This window comes from Dysidea avara, chromosome 12 (genome assembly GCF_963678975.1).
Source record: "Dysidea avara chromosome 12, odDysAvar1.4, whole genome shotgun sequence".
NCBI classification, from domain to species: Eukaryota; Metazoa; Porifera; class Demospongiae; order Dictyoceratida; family Dysideidae; genus Dysidea; species Dysidea avara.
The window spans coordinates 16,985,293-17,009,315 of NC_089283.1; the positions used below are offsets into that span (position 1 = coordinate 16,985,293).

General features: G+C 37.4%; 2 protein-coding genes across 2 annotated transcripts; one reads left to right on the top strand and one right to left on the bottom strand.

Annotated features, from left to right (window-relative positions):
• The first annotated feature begins 5,111 nt into the window (after positions 1-5,111).
• LOC136240489 (ATP-dependent translocase ABCB1-like) lies at positions 5,112-12,250 on the top strand. Its single transcript, XM_066031479.1, has 25 exons — positions 5,112-5,347; positions 5,404-5,494; positions 5,551-5,963; positions 6,014-6,185; positions 6,274-6,398; positions 6,449-6,565; positions 6,617-6,674; positions 6,729-6,842; positions 7,091-7,204; positions 7,263-7,388; positions 7,442-7,816; positions 7,874-8,035; positions 8,097-8,142; positions 8,272-8,432; positions 8,491-8,652; positions 8,743-8,919; positions 9,091-9,174; positions 9,234-9,437; positions 9,607-9,707; positions 9,932-10,087; positions 10,508-10,664; positions 10,939-11,136; positions 11,428-11,634; positions 11,690-11,836; positions 11,897-12,250. Exons 1-25 carry the CDS (start codon positions 5,250-5,252, stop codon positions 12,098-12,100), a joined length of 3,969 nt encoding a protein of 1,322 aa, XP_065887551.1. The 5' UTR covers positions 5,112-5,249; the 3' UTR covers positions 12,101-12,250.
• A 2,511-nt stretch (positions 12,251-14,761) lies between these two features.
• Positions 14,762-18,021, bottom strand: LOC136241099 (uncharacterized). Its single transcript, XM_066032271.1, has 2 exons — positions 17,475-18,021; positions 14,762-17,430 (listed from the first exon to the last, which is right to left on the bottom strand). The coding sequence occupies exons 1-2, from the start codon at positions 17,485-17,487 to the stop codon at positions 16,082-16,084; spliced, it is 1,362 nt and encodes a 453-aa protein (XP_065888343.1). The 5' UTR covers positions 17,488-18,021; the 3' UTR covers positions 14,762-16,081.
• Positions 18,022-24,023: the final 6,002 nt, after the last annotated feature.

Sequence of the window (24,023 nt, forward strand, 5' to 3'; positions counted from 1 at the left end):
TTTATGTACAATGCAAACAGATGCATGGGTACTAATATACGTACGTTGAACAGTCATATGTATAAGAACTGCAAAAGTATAATACTTTATTATTATACTCGAACAATGTTTAATGTAGTGCCAGTATGTAGTCACCAGGACAACCCAAACTCTTCAGTGATGTATGGATCTGGATGCTTATCAAAGTCAGCAGTTGTAAGAACATCAGTGTGACTTGGGGTATTCTCAACTTCAATATCTGCCCAAAATGGATACTTCCACAAGGAAAGAAAGTTTGCATTATGTTCATACTCTTCTTGCTCTCCCTGGACTAGTTTGTAACTTCCCATAGTGAACAATTTTCTGTTGTAAAACTTTTCTTTAAGTGCACAAAAAAGATTGCCTTGGTCATGTTCAACAACTTCAACAAAAATATGAAATGTCAGTAAATTAGGAGAATTCATCACAAGCGCAGTGATGCCTTCACTGGTTACCGACCTCACATCTGAGACTACATGAACTAGTCCACCATGAGCTGATATCGCACTCATAAAAGCGTCAGTAAGGTTGAGATCATCTGAAGCAAAATATATCTCCTGTAAACTATAGCTACAAACTGATGAAGGCGATTCTCCACTAACATAACCACAGCTAAAATACTTCAGCTCCTTACAGCTATTGATAATACCTACCAAAGCCATGGGGTGAATATTGGATATCATACAGAATTCAAGTGATGGGAAGTAGGGGAGCAAAAGAGCCTGCTTATCTTTTAAACTGTTATATGCTTCACAAAACAAAGCAGAGTTTAATTCTATTGCAGTTAACTTCACAAATTTCTGGTATAAGTTGATCAGACACTCTCGGTCATCAACAGTAGTAGCTGGTTCCATTAAACAAATATCTAATGCCAAGTGTGTCAGTCTCATACTACTCAGAATCTCCCAAAACTGTACCTGGTTTTCTACCTTGCTAATAGTTACTAAATTAAGCCCTCTCAATTGGACACAGTGAGTAGCAATAGATCGCAGGCCTTGTAATTTTCTCAAACATCTCTTGTTACACTGCAAGCTTAGTCGTTGAAGATTAGGACATGCAATGGCTACTTGTTCCAAGTGACCAGAAAGCAAACGACGACAACCCGATAAGTCAAAATGGACCACTGACTTGAAATTTGAAAGACCAACGTACTTTAATGTCACTTCTTTACAACAATCCATACATGCTGCCTTGTATACTGTATTACCCTTGTAAACAGAGTGAGTTAGATACACCCACTCTCCATCCAAGCCTAGCACTGCAAAATCACTAGTTTTTACTATTGGAAGAACAGCTGCTTGACCAAACTCTATTTGGAAATCTGGAATAGCAGGAAAAAGGTTAAGAGACGTCTTAGCATAGAACGCAAGGAAACCTGTATGCCCAGCTGGTGAGTCACAATTTAATCTTAACCACACCCTAAATAGTTCACTAACTAATGTGTGATAGTCAGCATCAAATTCTGAAGTGACAAAATTAATAGTTTGTGGAACAAATTCTTTACTCATCCATTCTTTTATCCAAGCATATATTGGAGCTACAAATGGGCCAGTGTTGACTATTTCATAGCCTCTATTCTCACCCTTTGTATTCATCATCACTCGTATTGTTAGCTCTTTTAGGTTAGTGTTGAATGTTAACTTCAAAAGACGCCAAGTCTCACGGTTCCACTGAACGTCAAGCTTCTGTAGAGATTTCATGCAATCTAAAACACTCCGTATTTGTTCCAGGTTTAGTTGGGTTGTTGGTATATTAAGATCATTTACATTACAGCAGTAGTCCAACATCTTACCAAGCTTTGAAGGTGGCACGTGATCCGGGAAAGACAGTAGTTTAACATGTTCACCACATGACTTTAATACACTGTGTACACACACTTCTTCACACTCGCGATCCTCGTAACAAGACCATTCAAACTTGCGCCACAATGATGGCGTTTCACAGATACTACGTAGCTTCCTCGAAACACATCTCAATCTTATCTTGTCACGCACAGCGGGCAGAAATGATAGTATAAGAAGTATCAATTCAACTGGCAACAAAATAAACATGCTCAATCCTCCAATCAATTGTTGTTTTGCATGGCAAATCCGTTGCACCACTAGACCACACCCTCCTTTGACCTCGCTTTTTGCAGTCAATTTCCGGTTGGTTCACTGAAATATCCGGTGAAAATCAAAGTAAGTTTGTTTTAATTACTCACGTGATGGTAATTAATAGATACTCTCCAAAACATAACCACCTGTAACCTTTTGATGGGACACTGAATCCCCAAAAGGTCCACAGATCAGAGCATGGGCCTGTCAAATACAATGAATCAATTCTCAGCCACTGTTCTTGTCAGTGTAACTAATTGCTACCTAATCGACACATAGGGTAGCTTTCACCTACTGATATTTGAAACTGATGCTATGCACAAAAATAATGACTATACTAGTAGCTACTTTGCATGATTATGCCAGGAAAAGTTATATTAAGGCACATCAATAGCCATCTCTGTAGAATTCATCTACCATCTACCATCTACCATGTGTGCCAGTAATGCCTTTGACACTGTTTCAAATGGTATTCTACTAAATTACCTTTGGTCTTTTGGCACTACCGGCACACTATGGTCATGGTTTAAATGCTATCTCACTGATCGAGTACAGCAGGTATCTATCAACAACACTTTATCAGTCAGTGTACTACCAGTTATATCTGGCATCCCCCAGGGGAGTATTTTAGGCCCCCTATTATTTTTAGTTTATATGAACAGTATCTCTTCCAGTATAGAAGTTAGCAAAATATTGAAGTTTGCTGATGACATGAAATGTTTTATGACCATTTCATGTGATGAGGATCATGAGCTCCAGCAAGATATTGACTCCATTATTCATCAAACATCTCTTTCCCATCTAACCATCAACTTTACCAAATGTGTTCATGTTCCAATCTCCAACACCAGATATCTTATTTCCAGCACTGAAATCAATTTTCAAGAGTCTCAAAAGTCGGACCTGGGAGTGATTGTCTCCAGTGACTTGATGTGGTCAAATCATTACAATTCTATAATATCCAAAGCATACAAATCATTGGCTTTGATACGGTGTACATTTTGTTCCAAGCACTGCTCATCAGTCAAACTACATCTGTATGTTACTCTAGTTCGTCCTCATCTCATCTATTGCTCTCAGTTAAATGGCGACTGTACCCAATCAAGGACATCTTATCTTTTGAGCGTATTCAATGTTGAGCAATGCAATTGAGTAATTCCAGGCTATTACTCTATCTCTTACCATTAATGTATCTTTGAGATCCAGGATGTTTTGTTTGCAAACAAGTCACTCAAATCACACTTTGACATCAACAGATAGCTACATTACATTTACTCAGGGACACACCAGATCCTCTACACATAACAAAGTAAACAAACTCAAACATCATCTTCACACCAACAACTCAGGTTAAATAGAAACTCTTGTTTTCATCGTCTTCCTCGTTTGTGGAATGCATGCTAGCTCTTCCTGTAATTGAATCTATTACAACTGTCAAGGCTAAACTGAAGACTGAAATTTATGTGGAATCATTTTGTGGATCACTTCGACGATAACAATCACTGTACCTACCATTTTCTTTGTCCGTGCAGCAAATGTCATGATCTCCTACCAACATCAAACTTTCAGACATTTTAGCTAAGTTGCTAATTAATAGTTGCTATAATTGTGTTTCAGGCTGAAAGCACCAGTTGCTTGCAGACCCTTGGCAAACTTGCCATAAAGCACTAATAAATAAATAATAAATAACTAATAAATAAATAAATAAATAAAATGCTGAAGGAAGATAATAATTACATACCTATATGGTGTTCTCTAATGAAAGTGTTGGCAGTTCTACTTTGCTCCAATTTGTTACCATTTGATGGTTCCCCATGATTAAGGCATTATAGTTATACAGATTGTGGTATTTGGATAGTAAGATTATAGTACTTGAGTACTCATTGAGATCATACCATTATGAGCTCACATGATGCACTGTGTTTGTCATCAAGGAGTGACACCATCAAGGACTCCATGAAGTCTGTAGAGTTTAATGCACTTTGCCTGTCGTGATCAGATACACTGTATTGTGCTTCAGTGTGGTGTATGTATCATTGTACTACTCGTAAACCACTGCATGTATAGACTCTATATATGGCCCAGTATAGCGGAGCATGTTGAACATGTGTGAGTACTTAACAATAGAGAGTTCTCAAATACCAAAATTTCTACTGTAAGGGACACTACATACAACATAATACAAGTCAGCAGCCCGGCCCAACTAGCTATGCATGATGACAATGAAGTAGATGTAGGCCAGTCACACAGTAATGATTAAGCTGTTACTCAGCAAAGTACACTCATAACATATACATAGTTAAATATAGCACTCTGAGCTATAGGCTAAAGTACTAGCGCCAATACAATTCATCAGGAGTTGCCAGTATAGCCTAGGTAATTTCATGCTTGCAAACAATTGCTAGCTAATATGGGGCCGGCTACTTGATCAGCCAAACCAGGCTTCTCCCTAACCATAGCCTGTTTTTAATTTAGCTATCCAATTATATTGTTGTTGTTTGTTTGTTAGTTGTCACACCACTTTCACCCTGCCAACATCAGTTTCAGTTCTGCCAATAATTATATGTTCTTAGCTTAGGCCTACAGCCTGAGCTTTTTGTAAACCTTCTAGCTATAGCTAGCTGGCTAGTCATGATGTGGCTAACTTTTTTTGTAATGTTCACCTATAGCTAACTGAGATCCACTACTACGCTGGTCTCAACTGTTTGAGTGTTTGACCTTTTATTGCATAGTAATATTCATGGCATCAGCGCGCACCATCTCCAACCCCTTACCTTACATGGCGCTATAAAGACGCTGAGCATTGAATGAGTGATCTCAATAATTCTATTTTTAGCCATTACGTAATGATTGTGCAACGATGTTGCAGAACACGGGATGTGGTTGATTAATTCCATTTTTAGCTGTTACATCATATAAGCGCGTATCTTCAAATAAGGAAATAAAACGATATCGGTGTACTAGTAATTCACAGTAATTCTCCGTACATTATTTGCGCAAGTCTTTGGCGCGTGTGTGAGGGTGTATAAAAGGGGCCGGCTGACCTCCATGGCTCAAGTAGAAGACAAACGATTGTTGTTAAAAGTTTTGTAGAATTTTGCGCTGTAAAGAAGATTTTTTGATAGCTCGTTGGAGATGGCGGAAAAGGATAGATCGACGAGTCCTATTCGCGAAGAAATACTGATGATCTCAGAAGATGACAAAATAAGAATTCAAATGGACTCGGCTGTAAAGTACGTCTAAAGCACACTAATAATTCATTTGTTTATTTAACCATTGCACTATCCAGGGATGGCGCCAATAAGAACGGTGAAAATGAGGATGGAGCAAAATCAACAGATGAAGAGAAAAGCAAGAGAGTTGCTGGTGCATTTGAACTGGTAAGGAGATTATTCACTTCAGATATACTGTTTTATGTGAATGCATACCTTGGTAGTTCCGATTTGCAACAAAGTTGGACTTGCTGTTTATATTAGTTGGTGCAGTGGCAGCAATAGCACATGGAGTTGCTTTTGTATTTCTCCTCGTTGTATTTGGGAATACTCTTGACGAATTTGCAACATTTGCTGGTAGTACATTTTGTGGAGGAAACATGACCACAAACTGTACTAATCGTAGTGACGCTGAGGACCAGCTCATAGACACAATCAACCACCCCATTGTGTACCAGTACTGTATGCTGGGAGTGATAAACTTTTTGACTGGGTGGATTCAAGTAATGTTTTTCCAGTTTGCCGCTAACCGTCAAGTCAAGAAGATACGTGTGGCATATTTCCAATCAATTCTGAAGCAGGAGATAGCTTGGTTTGATCTCAACCCTACTGGAGAAATCAATTCACGACTCAACGAGTAAGCAATATTTATTTCATTCAGTCATAAACAAATACATTTTTAAATAGTGACTTGGAGAAAGTCGGTACTGGATTGGGTGACAAGCTGGCATTCATTTTTCAGGCACTGGGATCATTTTTTTGTGGAATAATAATAGGATTTTTGTATATATGGCAACTGGGACTACTGATACTTGGATGTATGCCAATTGTCATTGTGGTGGGAGGTATCGGACAAAAAGTAAGTAAAAATATTTAAAATTACTTTATGCATAAATTTTTGATGGAGTTACTTTGTATGGAAATTCCCTGTGTTTTATCTTCCCTAGCTTGTTTCAAGGTTTACAGCCAATGAACAAGCACAGTATGCAGAGGCTGGTGCAGTTGCTGAGGAAGTGATTGGATCAATTCGTACTGTTGTAGTTTATGGTGGACAACACAAAGAAGTATCACGGTATAATAATATATGTTTGAAGTATAAATTTAGTATGTATTTTTATGTAGTTATGCTGGACTGTTGAAAATTGCAAAGAAGTTGGGAATAAAGAAAGAAGTGATATCTGGAATTGGAATTGGGATTAACTTAACAATTCTATTTTCTGTAGCAGGACTTGCTTATTGGTAAGACTAGAAAATTATTATGGTACTTAATTATGCTAACATATTGGCTAGGTTCTGTGCCTACCTAATCACTAACATGTCGGGTGTTTCAACTGGAGATGTGTTGATTGTAAGTGAAATTAAGCATAACTCTTGCTGGTTGGGTTTATGAGATACCACGTAGACCTTCTTTACAATGATAATGGGGGCACAAGTTCTTGGTCATGCTTCTCCTAACTTCCAAGATTTTGCTGCTGCAAGAGGTGCAGCTGGAGAGATATTTGATACAATAGACAGAGTAAATTGCTAGTGTGTGTGTGTGTGTGTGTGTGTGTGTGTGTGTGTGTGTGTGTGTGTGTGTGTGTGTGTGTGTGTGTGTGTGTGTGTGTGTGTGTGTGTGTGTGTGTGCTGACTGCTGGTCTGATGTGTTTGTGTGTGTGTGCTGCAAGTTGAGTGTTTTTTTTTTTGTATGTTGAAGTGTGCCATTTATATGTAAACCAACAGTGCCTATCTTGCAAGCATGGTATTACTCACATCTTTGTGTAGGTACCAGAGATAGACAGTACAGATACAGATCAGGGTCTTCAACCAGAGAAATTTGACAGTGATGTTACATTGTCTAATGTTCATTTCACTTATCCATCCAGGCCAGATGTACAGGTGAATTTTTATGATCTGATTGTTATGTTCTATTATTAATAAACGTACTTTTCTTCAGGTGTTAGATGGACTAAACATTAGTGTCAGTCCTGGACAAACTTTGGCTCTAGTTGGGCCCAGTGGTTGTGGCAAAAGCACAGTAGTACAATTAGTACAGAGATTCTATGATGTATCTGAAGGACAGGTAACCATCTGGAAGTGTTTATATCTCTTGTAACTTGCTCCTTCACCTACCAGGTACAAGTTGGAGGATACAATGTGAAGGAATTATGTCTGCCATGGTTGAGACAGAATATTGGAGTTGTTAGCCAGGAACCAGTGTTGTTTGGTACCACCATAGCTGAGAACATCCGTTATGGTAGAGAAGGTGTTACTCAAAAGCAAATAGAAGCAGCAGCCGAGGCAGCTAATGCTCACTCATTCATCAGTGAACTCCCAGACGGATATGATACTCTTGTAGGAGAAAGAGGGACACAGTTATCAGGAGGGCAGAAGCAACGTGTGGCCATCGCTCGTGCTCTAGTACGTGACCCCAAAATACTCTTACTGGATGAGGCCACATCCGCTTTAGACTCTGAAAGTGAAGCTCAAGTACAAGCAGCTTTAGACAAGGTATGTATTCTTTCCCTCCTAAAATATGATTGTACAACTATTATCACACTTGTACAGGCCAGACAAGGTCGTACTACCATTGTCATTGCTCATCGTCTGTCCACCATTCAAGGGGCAGACATTATTGCAGCTTTTGCCAATGGTAAAGTGGTGGAGAGAGGGACTCATTCCCAATTGCTGCAAATGAGAGGAGTATATTATGACCTTGTAACAGCTCAGGTACAGTATGCACTCCAATCATTGTGTTATACTGCCATGTGACTTGTCTGTACATTTATAGTCTTATGGTGAAGAAGGAGATGCAGGAGACAATCCAATTATTTCTGGTAAGTTTTTCTAACTTCTTTTCTCTTTTTGATGCTATTTTCCTACTCTTATTTACTAAAATATTCTCTTTTGTTTTTGTGTGTTTTTCATGAAAAAAGGGACCACACTTTGTTTGTGTATTGCTACAGACATGATGAAGAAATATGCTCGGCAAGCGTCCGCACCAGATGATGGCATTAAATTTGAGAAACAGATAAGCCGACAGTATTCCAGGCAGCCAAGCAACCCTAATGCTTCTGAAGAAACCAGAAAGAAGGAAAAGAAAGAATCAGAGGAGAACGAGGAGGAAGTATGTAAACCACATTTGCAATGTATCACATCTTTGTAAACTGTGTTGTATTGTTTAGTTGAAACAACTAGTTGCTAGCTACTCACTGGGGGTTGTGTTGTGGCGTGCATTACTGCTCAGCCTACCGGAGTTACCTTACATCATCCTTGGGATGTTCTTCTCTTCTATAAATGGACTCATGTTCCCTTTTTACACTGTGATATTTGGAGAATTGTTAGATGTAAGTTGTGTCATTGTAAAAACTCTTTTTATCATTTTAGGTAGTTGGCTGTATTGTGGTAACTTAAATCCTGTGTGATGTTGTCTATAGGACTTTGCAAATGTTGAAACAGCTGAAGAGAACTCTCGCCCCTGGGCTGGTTTGATGGTTGCAATTGGAGTATTTGGTGGTCTTTCTGCATTTCTGAGGGCTGTTTTCTTCAGTATTTCTGCTGAGAATGTTACTGCTCGCCTGAGAACAGAGTCTTTCAAACACATGCTGCGACAGGTGGGCATTAATTTGGGTATTATAGTTTCAAGCTGTTGGACCACAGTACCAAAGTATGCTTCGTTTCCTATAGAGTAATGACAGTGCTGCATGACTCAGGTTTCACATGAAATCTTTTTAAACCACAAATACTAGTTTATATTTACGTGCTTTTCCTTTTATTTATCTAAGGATATGACCTGGTTTGACCAAACCAAGAACTCAACTGGCAAACTAACTACTCGTCTGTCTCATGATGCAGCTCAAGTACAAGGAGTAAGTCACTTCATTAACACTTAATCTTTTCAGCTGACTATTTCATTATTGTTGTACAGGCTGTTGGTATACGGTTGGGATTACTGGTGGAGATTGTTGCTACTGTGGTAGCATCTTTGATAATAGCTCTATACTATTCATGGCCAATGACATTACTGATTCTTGCCTTCCTGCCCGTTGTCGCCATCACACAAGCCTTCCAGGGGCGAGTGCTAGCTGGAGTAACTGCTAGCACAAAGAAAGGTTATGAAGAGTCGAGCAATGTAAGATATAAAGTAACATTTATTTGTAATTGTCAGAACGTTTGTCAAGAATGATAAAGAATTGTGCTGAAGTGATGTGTATGTATATACACAGTGTTATTTCTGTGTCACTTCCTGTGTTATGAGTTATACGCTATCACTGTCAAGCTGTATTTTGTTGTATACGTAGATTGCTTATGAGGCCATAGTAAACATCAGAACTGTAACATCACTAAATTTAGGAGGAAAAATGGGAAATCTGTTTGAAGAAAAGCTTAAAGCTCCACACAAGTAAGTGTGTGTGTGCATGCTTATGTGTTGAGTGTGTGTGTGCGTGCGTGCGTGCGTGTGTGTGTGCGTGCGTGCGTGTGTGTGTGTACGTATGTGTTGTGTTGAGTGTGTGTGTGTGTGTGTGTGTGTGTGTGTGTGTGTGTGTGTGTGTGTGTGTGTGTGTGTGTGTGTGTGCGTGTGTTACAGCAGTACTTCAGTGTTATTGCTTTTTTGTTTTACTTTAGGAAGTCATTGTACAATGCAGTATTCTATGGGGTCATGAGCGGAATTTCTGATGGAACATTTTACTTCCTCTATGCTGTTGTGTTCCGATATGGAGCCTTTGCTGTTACTGTAGACTCTGACAATGTTGCTTCAGTCGACTATAAAGCACTAATCACGTTAGTACCATCAATCTAAATAATGTCTGATTTGTGTACTGTGTTTGAGTGCCTGGCATGTATGTTCCAATTTAGTCTTGCATTGATTTTTTTTTCTATTGTGTGTGTGGGCAGTAAAAAGTGGAGCTTTTTCCCATTTTTCCGACAATAGAGAAAGTCAATCTGGTACACAAGACTATGTTCCATTGCTTGTTGTAGTGTACAAGCCATTGATTTAGATGTGTACGTACAGGTGTAGCTTATGTATTTTGTACAAAAGTTGTGTGTACCTTAGCTAAGCAGGTTGTGTACATTAACTGTATGTTCTATTAGAGTAACTGAGCTAATTTTCATTTATTTGTATAATGCACATGTTCTGATTGTGTAAAATATATTGTAACAGCACCATACACCTTTTTAATATCTGTGATTTGTATATAGAGTGATATTTGCCCTGGTGATGGCTGGGGTACAGAGTGGTCGAATCAGTGCCCTACTACCCAACTACTCTAACGCCATCTTGTCTGCAAGAAGAGTGTTCCAACTATTGGAAACTGAGCCTGGTATAGACAGCTACTCCACAGAAGGACTGAAACCAGTAAGTGACAAGATTTGAGGATGGTTTGTACTAATGTGTTTTATAATAAAACCTGCCGAACAAGTGTATGACAAAATGTCAGTCTATCTGTCTTTAACAAATGATATGTAAAGTAACCTGTGACCATCTATTATTAAGGTAACTATGGCTATTATCTTGATCAAGATGTCACAGTGTTTACTTTGGGCCCTAATTTTATGCTTAGCTTCTTGTATTGTAACAGATAAGTAGCTACATTGTACAGTGTAATGTTTACCTATGGTGTATTTGTTAGAGTGATGTTAATGGAGAGCTGGCACTGGAGAAGGTCTACTTCACTTATCCATCAAGACCTAATGTTCCAGTATTACAAGGATTGAGTGTCAGTGTACAGCCTGGTCAGACACTGGCTCTTGTTGGACCCAGTGGATGTGGCAAGAGTACGGTTGTGTCTCTGTTAGAACGACTGTATGACTCAGACCAGGGTTTATTGGTAAGGAAATAATTGGGATACACTTGGCCGAGTATTTCCAAACTGAAAAAAATGACTGTTTAATTAAGAATTTGAATGTACATCCCTGTAGATAAGTGTATGTTCTATTAAAGAGTGAATGGGGTTTGATCTGAACACTTTTATTGTTTGCGGGTTAGGAGGGTCTGCTTTTATTAAATGCTGATACTATATTTAGCAGTTTGTTTTAGGAATACTATTTATAAATATTTGTGATAGTTGGAAATATTTAGAAGTGTTTGTAAATATTTGTGATGTATTTCTGTTAATTAGAAATTCGATGGAGAGGATTTGAAATCTCTCAACATCCAGTGGTTACGTAACCAGATTGGGCTGGTGTCACAGGAGCCAATCTTGTTTGACACCACCATCGCTGACAACATCCGATACGGAGCTAACTTTAGGGAAGTCTCCGATGAAGAAGTAGAAGCAGCAGCCAAATCTGCTAACATCCATAGTTTCATATCAACCCTGCCACAGGTATGTCACTATTACCATCACCACTATAGTGTGACTGTCACTGTCATACCTGCAGGGATACAACACAAATGTAGGAGCTCAAGGCGCACAGCTATCAGGAGGACAGAAGCAACGTGTTGCCATAGCTCGTGCTTTAATAAGAGATCCTAAAATACTATTATTAGATGAAGCAACATCAGCTTTAGATACAGAAAGTGAAAAGGTAATATATAGCTATTATTTAAAAGTTATACACGTCTAACATTTTTAAAATTTTCTACAGGTTGTTCAAGAGGCATTAGACAGTGCCAGGAAGGGTCGTACCAGTGTTGTGATCGCACATCGTCTGTCAACGATACACAATGCTGACCGCATTGCTGTCATCAAAGATGGCGTCGTGATCGAGGCTGGTACCCACAACCAGTTGATGGAATGGAAAGGAGCATACTATAAACTAAACCAGGCCCAAATGCTCATTAAACATTAACTGTTAGGTTGTTATCACTTACTCACTGTCGATTTCATTACTCATGTGTGCATATATAATCATCATGTGTCAGATTGTATATATGTATAACAGTTATATAGAATGTATGTATGTATGCAAATTCTTTGAATTTTTCATTTATTATAATTATGGAGTGGCTTGGGTTTTGACATACTTATCTAGGGATGGGGCCTATACCCTTTCACCACAAATTACTGTAGAGAGTTGGAGATATAATCTGTACTATCACAATTGTGGAGCTATATACACTTAAGGTGTTTAAGTGTGCACAGGATAACAGTATATATGCCAGTGGACTTTCAGCATACATTAGATTTTAAAGTGATTATACTGTACATATCTTGTATATATGCTGTAAAGCAAATAATAGTAAACTACTCTAATAAAACAGTCACAGTCATAAACAGATCCATAAATTACAAGAGACTTATATGAAATTGATAACTTCATTATAGTGATAGGATATATGTATCCTCTAGCTAGCTATCTTTGGGTTTTAATTTGACTTCATAATTTTCAAGTTAAAATGCTTCCATTTTTTATCTACAAAAGTTTTTTCTGGGCATCATTGAAGCTAACGGTACACTGTCTGAGAGGCTGACACTCCACAGGATTCTAACCTTCAGCACTTGTGCTGTAAAGCCTTAATAGATAAAATTTAAAAATATCCTACATATATACTCAATCATATCAACTCCAAGCAAAACACAAACTTCACGACTATTCCACTACAGAGTTTCTAGAGTATACAAATGTCTTTTGTACGTCTTAGAAAATGTAATAACTATCATCTTTCATTGACTCTGAGAGGAGACTTCCTGTGTTAGGACAAACACACACAAACACACACACACATGGAAAAACCATGCCATCTTAAAGTTTCTGAACTTGAAACTTTTCCTTACATACTAATGTATGATCCAAAGTTACAGTTATGAACAGGGCTTAGACTCAACAAACTATATAGAAGATCAGGAGAGTTAATAATATGTGGTACAATGTACTCTCAGGAGCTTATGACTGGCCTTAGATTGTGTGATATGGTATAAGAGTATTTTGCACTTCATTCCAAGTAGGCTATCCCCACTGGTGTGCTACCGGTGGTCACCATGCACCAAACAATTAAAAGTTGACTAATCACATTCCAATTCCTTTGAATAGCTGCTCTCTCCAGCTGCCACTAGCTAATCATCTGCAACCACTTCCCTTCAATTATTAGCCATGTCAGGAGTTTATATAAGGACTTGTGGTGATTATGAGCTCCTGATCATGTGTAACACTTTAGACAGTCTGATTAACCAAGTATTTCAGATGTTTGAGATAAACATTTCAGATGTTTGAGATAAACAAGATTCTACACATTATATATATATAATTACTATATGCTTCACACAATACAAAGTTTTTCAAAGCATAAAACCAAGCACTCTAAACACTAAAGCATTGTTATACACTATCATGCTAAATAAAAGTACGAGATCACACTGAAAGCAAATCACTGTTACGTTCATGGTCAAACAATAATTTATTACTATACTTCTTCATATCTGCCAATCCACTGACTATCTTCATTAACTACCTGGTACAAACAGTCGGTGTTAGGAGTACTCTTGTTTTAGTCTCATCACGAAGACACTTGGGTCAACTTTTTCAAGTGTTTCTGTGTTCTGACAAACCCTCACAATAACATGAAATCTCATCAAATTAGGAGAGTCCCTTACTAACACAGCAATACCATCACTGGTCACTGATTTCACACACAACACTACATGTTCCAGTCCTCCATGATAAGTGTTTTACAGGCAGTTTACAACAATTGTCAATTGCTATAGATCTTCCCGATAACTTTATGGGGTATACAACATCATTTATCCGACTAGAATATACACTCAAACATATTAATTTACACCCAGCCAATAGGTCTTGTAGAATGTCACTTTGGTCAGTAGTTATTATGGTTGGGTTTGGGGTATTTAATACAAAAAGAAGTGAAATTCATGCCAAGTTGTAAAAAAGTTGTGAAATCAAAGGTGATGGCCAAGAAATAGCTGCAATCATGTTAATGAAACAAAATTTATAATATCTAGCACTGTGCATTATTAAACTGATTATCACTAACATCATTGCAGCAATTTCATGGCCACCACTTTTGATTTCACAAAAGTACCAATGGTTGAGTGCCTTCTCACCTTGATGACTGCTTCTGTTGGCTATGGCTAACAGCTGGAGTATTACATGCATCAGTGATTTACAATGTATTGAATTCAGCTCTGCCTCCAAAAATCTTTTCCTCCAGTTTGTGACATGTAGTTATCCAGCATAATTTCATTGTCTTTTTAAAAAGAATTAAATTAATCAATCAAATTGAACACACACATACAAATTGCAAAGTAATGAGTATATAAGCTACTGACAGACAGACAGTAATAGTAGAACATACCTGTAGAACACAGAACTCATTAAACTCTATATGAGTCACTGCAGCTGCTGGCTCCAGATCATGAACCTTAAGATGTGCTGACAAGAAGCTGGCCTCATTGAGAAGAGAGTAAGTGTAGTCAGGCAATCCATTAAAGCCCCCACCCCCATTAGAAAGAGACTATCTTTTCAATGGAGAGGATTTGAAATCTCTCAATATCCATTGGATACATAAACAGGTGCCAAAGGAGCCAATCTTGTTTGATATCACCATCGCTGACAACATCCACTACCTTTGATGAAGAAGTAAAAGCAGCAGCCAAATCTGCAAACACCCTTGCCACAAGTATCATGTGTCACTATTACCGTAACTGTTATAGTGTGTAACTGTCACTGTAAGTTGTATAAGGGTACAACATAAAAATTAAGGTAGGAGCTCAGGGAAGGAAGACAGAAGCAATGTATAACCATAGCTTGTGCTTTAATAAGAGATCCTAAAATACTGTTATCAGATGAATCAACATCAGCTTTAGACACAGAAAGTGAAGAGGTAAAAGTTATACATGTTGAACATTGTAAAATGTTTCTACAGGTTGTTCAAGAGGCATTAGACAGTACCAGGAAGGGTTGTACCAGTGTTGTGATTGCACAGTGTCTGCCGACAATACACACATTGCTGTCATCAAAGATGGCATCATGATCAGCACTGGTACCCACAGTCAATTGATGGAAAGGAGCATATTGTAAACTAAACCAAGTACAAAATGCTCATTAAACATTAACCATTACGTTGTTATCACTTACACACTGTCGATATCATTACCCATACATGTACATGATCATAATAATTATATAGTTATGTCATATGTATAGCAGTTATAATAGAAGGTATGTATACAAACTCTTTGAAATTTTTGCTTCATGATATAAATATTATATGGACTAGCTGGGTTTATAGCGTAGGGGTGGGCCTGTACCTTATATTATAAAGAGCCAGTGTTGTGCTCTATATAATTTGTTCTACTAAAAAGAATATTTGTGGTACCCTACATAGCTATAGATCCCTGCATACACTGCTTCAAATTTGTTGAAGACAGTGACCGCTTTATTAGAGTATTTTACAAAACACTAGAGACTTGTGTGTATGTAAATCAAAAGTACACCTTTGGGGTTTGGCAGCTGGAATTATGGTGAAGTTACCTTTGGCTCAAATAATATGCCACCGAGTGCAGATCTAAAGTAGGAGTTTTAAAGTTGTTTAGTGCACATAGCATGCTTAAATATTCAAAAAGCATCATACACTTAGATGGCAATTTCAACAATACATGTTTCATATATAATGGTCGACAGGTGCAAAGGTCCACTCCACATATATACGTGTACACCTTAAATCATCCATTACACCATGAACATACAAGTGGCCACTATTAGTATACCACACACACATAACTCTGCTTCATACAATACAAACTCTAGTCTGTATAATGCAAACAAACACATCATCCATGCACTAAAGAATATAGCCATATCTTACCATGCAAACTAAGTTAAAGACCACATTGAAAACAGGTCGCTGTTACGATGATGGTCTAGCAAGTCTAACCAACTATCTACCTTTATTATATAACTACCGAATACAAACAGTCGATGTTGGGAGTATTCTTGTTTTATTCTCATCTCTAAGACATTTGGGTCAATTCTTTCATGTGTTTCTGTGTGCTGAAAAATCCTCGCAATAACATGAAATGTCATCAAACTAGGAGAGTTCTTTACCAACACAGTAACACCTTCACTGGTCACTGATCTCACATACAACACTACATGTTCCAGTCCTCCATGAACTGATATCATACTTGTAAAGTTATCAGAAAGATCTGTAGCAATTGAGGTAACTAACAATTGTTGTAAACTGCAGTAAGATATCAATGGAAACGACTGTAAAACACTTATACGACTAGAATGTACAGTCACTGACAAGAATTTTAACGCTTTACATCCAGCCAATAGATCTTGTAGAACAGCACTCTGGTCTATAGAGATAGAATGAGTTCTATAGAAAACTAATGAAGAGAAGTGGGACAATATTGTTAGTTTCATATTTATTTGGTGGCAAAATCCAATGTTAGCTTCCAGTACTTGCAGACTTGAACATTTCTCAAACATTTTAATCATCTTTTGTTTGTCATCTTCAGTAGATGGTAACGTAAGACACAAGTCTATTGCTAAGTGGGTCAACTTCATATCACTCAATATTTCCCAAAATTGAATCTGATCTTCCACTTTGACAGCTGGTATGCCAAACAAGTTTAGTCCTTGCAGATGGTGACAATAACTGGCAATAGTTCGTAGACTTTGTAATCTTCTCAAGCAAACTTCATTTTGAGATAAGTCAAGTCGCTGAAGATTGGGAAATGTAATACCAATTTGTCTTAATTGGTCAGACGACAGATTACAAACTGGAAGATTAAGTTCAATTATATAATTAAGATTGGTAGTATTGCTTAAGAGATCTCTACTAAACTGTGACCATATAAGCTCCTGACCAAACTTTTGCTTATAAACTATTGCTCTGTATACGGCATTACCGTTATTAACACAACCAGTCAACATTACCAAATCATCTAATCCTTGTACATGTAGTCCACAATCCATTAATGGAAGATGAGCAGTCCGACCCAACTCCAATTGAAGTACCGGTAGCAACACTGGAAAGAGATTCATGGGTATTTTGTGATTAACGTACCACTTGAAGTAACCGGTGCAGCCATCTGGAGAATTAGACTTGGCTTTGTACCAGAAATTTAACAGGGTTTCTTCCCAAAGCTCGAAGGTTCTTGTTGCCATAAACAGGCTAACATTCTGAGGTACAAATCCTAATGACATCCAATAATCTAAAAAGAAACTGAATGATTGACAGAATTCATTATCATAATACCTTTCTCCATCATGTTTAAGCCACACTCTAATTATTAGTTCCATTAGGTTCATGCCAACAACCTCATCAAGTAACCGCTTGATTTCATGATCAGTATCCCACTGAATATCCAGTCTTTGTAGATGTTTCATATACAGCAAAATATTTCCTAGTTGCTCAGGGTTTAGATTATTTGTTGATAGCTTAAGTTGGATCACGTTCTTACAATGTTTTGACATACCCACTAGTTTTGATGGTGTTACGTGATGTGGAAAGGATAAACGCTTCACGTGTTGCCCACAAATCTTCAACACGTAATTCACACAACTTTCATCATCACTACTGTAATATGGCCACACAAACTCCCTCCACAGTGACGGTGTTTCACTTAAAACATTTCTTAGCCTTCGCGAGACATACAGTAATTTCACCCTGTCACGTACTGATATTAAAAACGATACTATATAAACCAATAACTCAGTAGGAAGGTTTAACATTATGTAGGTGTTCTTTATTTAAAATCGATCCCTTGTGTAGTCTCATGCCCAGACCCCACCCACTGCATTGAACACAGTGGGTGGGGTCTGGGCACGAGACTCCCATTGTGCGGCTCAGTTGCGCTATTAGCGCTGGCCCTTAAGTAGTGAGATATACTCTAATAGAGTAGTCAACTGCATAACCTTGATTAGAGAGCGTACTTAACGCATGTAAGGCCACTCCAAGTCATACCTTAGTTTCTGGTCACTCCCAAGCCAACAAATGGATGCGGGCGGGCGGATGATCAGGACTTCAGGACTATAGACTCTACTGTGACAATATACTGTATGGTATTATTATTTGTTCAATTTAGCACATTCATGTTGATTTTATACTTAACCAACAACATAAGTAGTTGTGCTTCGGCAAAAAATGCACTAGGAAAGTTGTTGATGGATCATGGCTAGCTATACACTGATGTATAGCATTTAAGTATATATTTATTTATTTATTTAGAATATACTATAGGAAATGTTTTGCTCATGTAGCTACTTATGCTTTCCAAGTGAAATAAATGTCTCATTAGCTATGTCAGGAAAGTATTACTATGACTTATAGCTAAGTTGTTCAAATGATAATGATACACAATGAAATTTAACTTCTATTTTCACATCAGAAATTCTTCATTCAAATGTAAAGTCTTAGCCCACTAGCTATGTGTTTCCAGCCTTCTATTCAGTAACCTTGAGAAAAGTAACTGTCAAAGATTTGAGTCATTGAGTGCTCCAGACTACTGTTTTTTAGTGATCATCCGAATGTTTAAACTATAAGGGTTTCTACTTGCCAATCTAATTTTAGTTATGGAAAAGTTTAAGTTTAAGCTCACCGAATGTTGCCGGCTTCCATACCCCTGTAGTGTTCAGTGATAAGGAATTAGACTAATCATTAGAGGACTACATTTGAATTATAAAGTTAAAGCTATGGCCCATCTGCATGGACTAGTAGTTAATGCTACTGAAATTACTTTGGTTACAGAAGCATTAGTAACAGTTATAATCTGAACAGCTATATAATCAAGGACAAAACTAGCTATAGTTAGAAACATTTTATTAGTGTGGCATATATACCTAATATATACCTAATATTAGAGTTAAGAGTAGTGTGACTGCTCTATTGGAATCCCTGAATGCTCTATTAGAGTATATCGATCTTTTGCAGTAAAAAATAAGTGTCTTGCTGGGTCACGTGCACTTAAGCACCTGTAATATTAATAATAGTCCTCATAAACTAGGGTTTCAGGTTTACCATGCGGGCGGGTGACCAGAAACTAAGGTTTGACTTGGTGTGGCCTAACGTTGATAGCAAAATGTCCTGTTGCCAGCTAGCTAAAGCTAACTAGCTACCGTGAAGCTCAGGCCTTGCATTGGCATTCAGCTACAATTATTACACAATTAGGTATACAAAAGAAAAATGATTTTGTGATTATTCATTGCCACGTGAAAGAACAGGAGTATATGAATAGAACATGTAACTATAATATTGTTTTTTAAGATCTTTATTCTATCTTTTGCCATAAAGACGTCACTGCAATAAAATTTGGAGGTTTAGAGTAGCTACTTGCATTGGCTTTAGGAAAAGCAGTATCTAGCTAGATGTTATGATACAGCAAATATATAAAATTAATACATTTCAATACAATACCGTTTTCTCATACTGCTTGCATCATGGGTGGACATTAACTACAGCAACTGATTAGCATGTGCACAATGTGAGCTACAAAAATGCACTAGCTGTTCTGATTTAATAGAGCCTTTTCATCTCCATTTCTGATAATCATAGTTATAAACAGCCAATTGCCAAACCTGTGGTGGGTGGGTGGGTGGGCTTAATTGTTTGCATATTCAAAGGCACATTAACCGATAAAGTGGTTAGAAATGCCACATAAGATGCTTGATACTGATGTTCACTGATTTTGGAAGGCATGTTAACCTGTAAAGCGGTTTGAAATATCACCTTAAGACGCTTGATACTGATGTTCACTGATTTTGGTTATCAAGGGCATGAAAAGGCAACAATGTCTCATACTCAATCAGTATCTTAATTCCAAGCAAATTCATGAAATCGTATCATCATAGTGTTATTAGAGTAAATATCATTACCACCTCTTATTGAATCTGGTAGAGATAATAATAGAAAGGAGAGTGACGTGGTTGTTTACTATCTCTGACTCTGGAGGAGCTTCTATCCAATATTTAGGAGGGGGGCATGCCATAGCCTCTACAGTTTCAGAGTTTACACATGTTGAGATGGCATTTTAGTTCATTCTCACTGCATTGTTATACTGATAATTTAAAACATACAGTTATAAAAAAAAGCAACTGTTCTTCAGTGAAACCTGTACATGTGTTTGGGATGGACCAAAAGTGCCCTGATTATTATAAGTTTTCCAGGTCAGTTTACATGCTAAGGGATAATTTGGGACTATTACCAAATCTTCAGATTATACAGGTGTCCCCCATTCCCTGCATGTTACAGTCTCATCTCTATAAGACATTTGCATGGGATCTTTCATGTGTTTCTGTGTATTGACAAACCCTCACAATAACATGAAATGTCATCAAATTAGGAGAGTTCCTTACTAACACAGTAACACCTTCACTGGTCACTGACAACATACTACATGTTCCAGTCCTCCATGAGCTGATATTGTACTGTACTCATAGAGTTGTTGGGAAAATCTGTAACATCTGAGCTAATTGATAATTGTTGTAAACTGCAGTAAGGGAATGACTGCACTTATCTGCATGACTACAATATACACTCATGCAATTTAAACTCCTTACACCCAGCCAATAATTATATGTGACCGGGCCTGTGAAAACAGGGCATCTGGGCACAAACTACACTCCGTCACTCTGCAGGTCATATCTCAGTACTAGAACAGAATATTTGTATTCTGTAACTTGCATCATAATGTCAATTAAGTGCTTACTAAGGGCTGAAAATTGCATTACCATAGCATAATGGTACAAAAAGTTATAGAAAGTATGGTACAAAAAGCTATAGAAAGAGAAAGTCCTTCTATAATATTAAGTCAAGCATATATCTCTATGAATAGCATGAGCCATGCAATAACAAGTATTGGGGATTACATGAATGGGATATCAGAAAGTAACACATTTCACTGTACATTCATAATAGCTACACAGTATACAATTGATCATAGCATCAATTTCAATTGTCTGTATAGTGAAGCACTGCAATAATGTAGTGAATAAAGGTAATTGGATGTATGGAAACAGTGAAGCCTGTTTTAATGACTGTTGCACCTTAGATAAATTTAATATAATCTCTGGCTATATATATAGCTTTTATAATAATTTTCTACTACTGTAACAGTGCAATGTTCAGGATAAAATGTTCCATTTTATATACAACTACAATTTTGAAATTTGAGACACGTCAGGACTACAATATCTGGGATAAGGGTGCCCCTAGACCTGCTCATGCATTCAGAGATTTTATGCTCAATCATGTAAATGCACACAATATTCACATTTAAGTTTTTACTATGTAACTTGACATTCAGCAATTGTACAATTAGCTAGGAAAGAATCAGTCCATTACTTTCCTTTCTGTATACTATACAAAGAATATGTATACCTATGCCTGTAAAAGTGATTCCTTTAACTAGATTATATTGTGCAAGTTACTGTGAACTAAATACCTTTTTAATAAGAAAAGTTGATGATGAATTCCTGTGTACTTTAAAGCCATGTAATAGTAACTTAATTTACTTGCAGCTGTGTTTAAGGCTAAAGTAATTAATGCTTATATGCAGTGGCGTAGCTAAGGGTGGGCCTGGGTGGGCATGTGCCCACCAAAATTTCTCTAGTAGAGTGGCGCCCGCTTGCTTTTGTTACTACGAGCAAGAGACAAATAGTGCATACCTTGGTAGCGCGATATTTTCGTTGTAAATCAGCAGTTGATATTAATATAAGTTCAATAATTACATCACATGATCCGTGTAATGTCAGTGTTTTCTATTTAATGCACATCATCACGTGATCCAAAATTTAGGCGCGGAAGAGAGGAAGGAGAGATCCAGTCTATTTTTCACATCTGAAATATTGAATTGTGAGCAACAGCACAGATGTTCTTTTGTTGGCGTGATGAAGTGACCTAAAGTGATCGATAGACAAAAATGGTGTAAAGTCGGTTGGAGGCAAATAATTGCAATTGGTGGTTGAATTAAGCCATACGATTATCTCAAGAGTCAGGCTGGAGTATAAAGATTTGTATGCAAGTACAGATGAGTTAAAGGAGACCAGACAAGGAGGTGTAATAAGTTAGTTTCAATTTCCAGCTTCTATATCATTCATGCAGTAGCATTATAGACTAGTGAAATAAGCTGCAGGAACAGCAGTGTAGCGTATTATTAGCTAGTTAGATACATTTATGCAATTTTGAAACAGTTTTTAGACCAAATGTATGCAGAGTCCACTAAGGATGGACTCGCATTTTATACTAGTTAGTTGCATGGGATGAAAAGTGTGGGTGAGTGTGCCCACCCATCCGTGGAGGCCTGACTACACCACTACTTATATGTACATGTAGCTATGCATAGTTTATTTTTCAATAACAAAACATTTACATGCATAATAATTATTGGTAGCTAGTAATTTTTCTTGGAAAAGTGGATTTTCAAGAATTATAAATCTGTTCTCAGATCTGCTTTTGTAAGTTGTCACTAGTTAGGTAGTAGCACTAGCTATATATAGATAAGGCCACACCAAGTCAAACCTTAGTTTCTGGTCACCCGCCCGCATGGAAAACTGGAACCCCAGTTTATGAGGACTATTATTAATATTACAGGCGCTTAAGTGTATGTGACCAAAGACAGTGATTTTTAAACACTGCAAAAGATCGAGATACTCTAATAGAGCAGTCACACTACCCTTAACTTTAATACTAGAATAGACAGATACTACTATTTGACTTTTTGACTTGTCCTTGATTAGCTATATAGCTATTAGTAATGCTTCTGTTGCCAGTAAGTAACTTCAGTATGTATGTAGCATTGATCACTATCCTAATGATCAGATATACCACAGCTTAAACTTTCCTAACAATTCAGATGTGGTCCTCTAATGATTAATCTAGTAACTCTTCTAGTGGATCTAAACTTGGACTTCTTTATCACTGATCACTGATATACTGACTAGAAATCCGGTAACATTTGGTGAGCTCAAACTTCAACTTTTCCATGATTAAATAATTGCAAGTATGGTCCTAAATTAACAAGTGCATGGCATCCCTTAGTTAAAACATTAACTTAGCTTTCCCACATGATCACTGAAAAACACTAGCCTGGAGCACTCAACAACTCAACTCAAAACTTTGACAGCTACTTTACTGAAGGTTTACTGTATAGAAGGCTGGAAACACATGCATATATAATTGACTAAGACTTCACATTTGAAAGAGTTTCTGATGTGTTAATATAGTTTTGGATTATTATTAGCTAGCTAATAAATAATAATTTCCTGACATAGCTAATGAAACATTTCATTTGTAAAGCAAAAGTAGCTACATGAGCAGACCTTTCCTTAGTGTTAGCTACACATTGTTGTGCTCAGCAGTGTAGCTAGCCATCAACAATGCACTTTGCAGAAGCATAATTAACTACTTATGCTATAAGAATGTTGGTTAAGCTTGGTTGTAAACTCAATATGAAATGGGTAAATTGAGCAAAATTAATAACATTACAGTATTACTGGTGTATATGTAAGAGTCTATGATAGTCCTGAAGTCCTGATCATCCGCCCGCCCGCCCGCATCCTTTTGTTGGCTAGGGAGTGACCAGAAACTAAGGTATGACTTGGAGTGGCCTAACTGCCATTCAACTTTCAACAAGGCACATTTATATAGCATTTTAACAGTTATTAACATGTGGAACATAATAAACATACAGGAAGACTGTAGAGTTTACAAGTCATATTACAACTGTGTCACGTGAGATCACGTGATCCACCCAATAATAAACTGGCTGCTGTGGCTGGCACTACTTCTGGATGTCTTTCATGGCTGAAA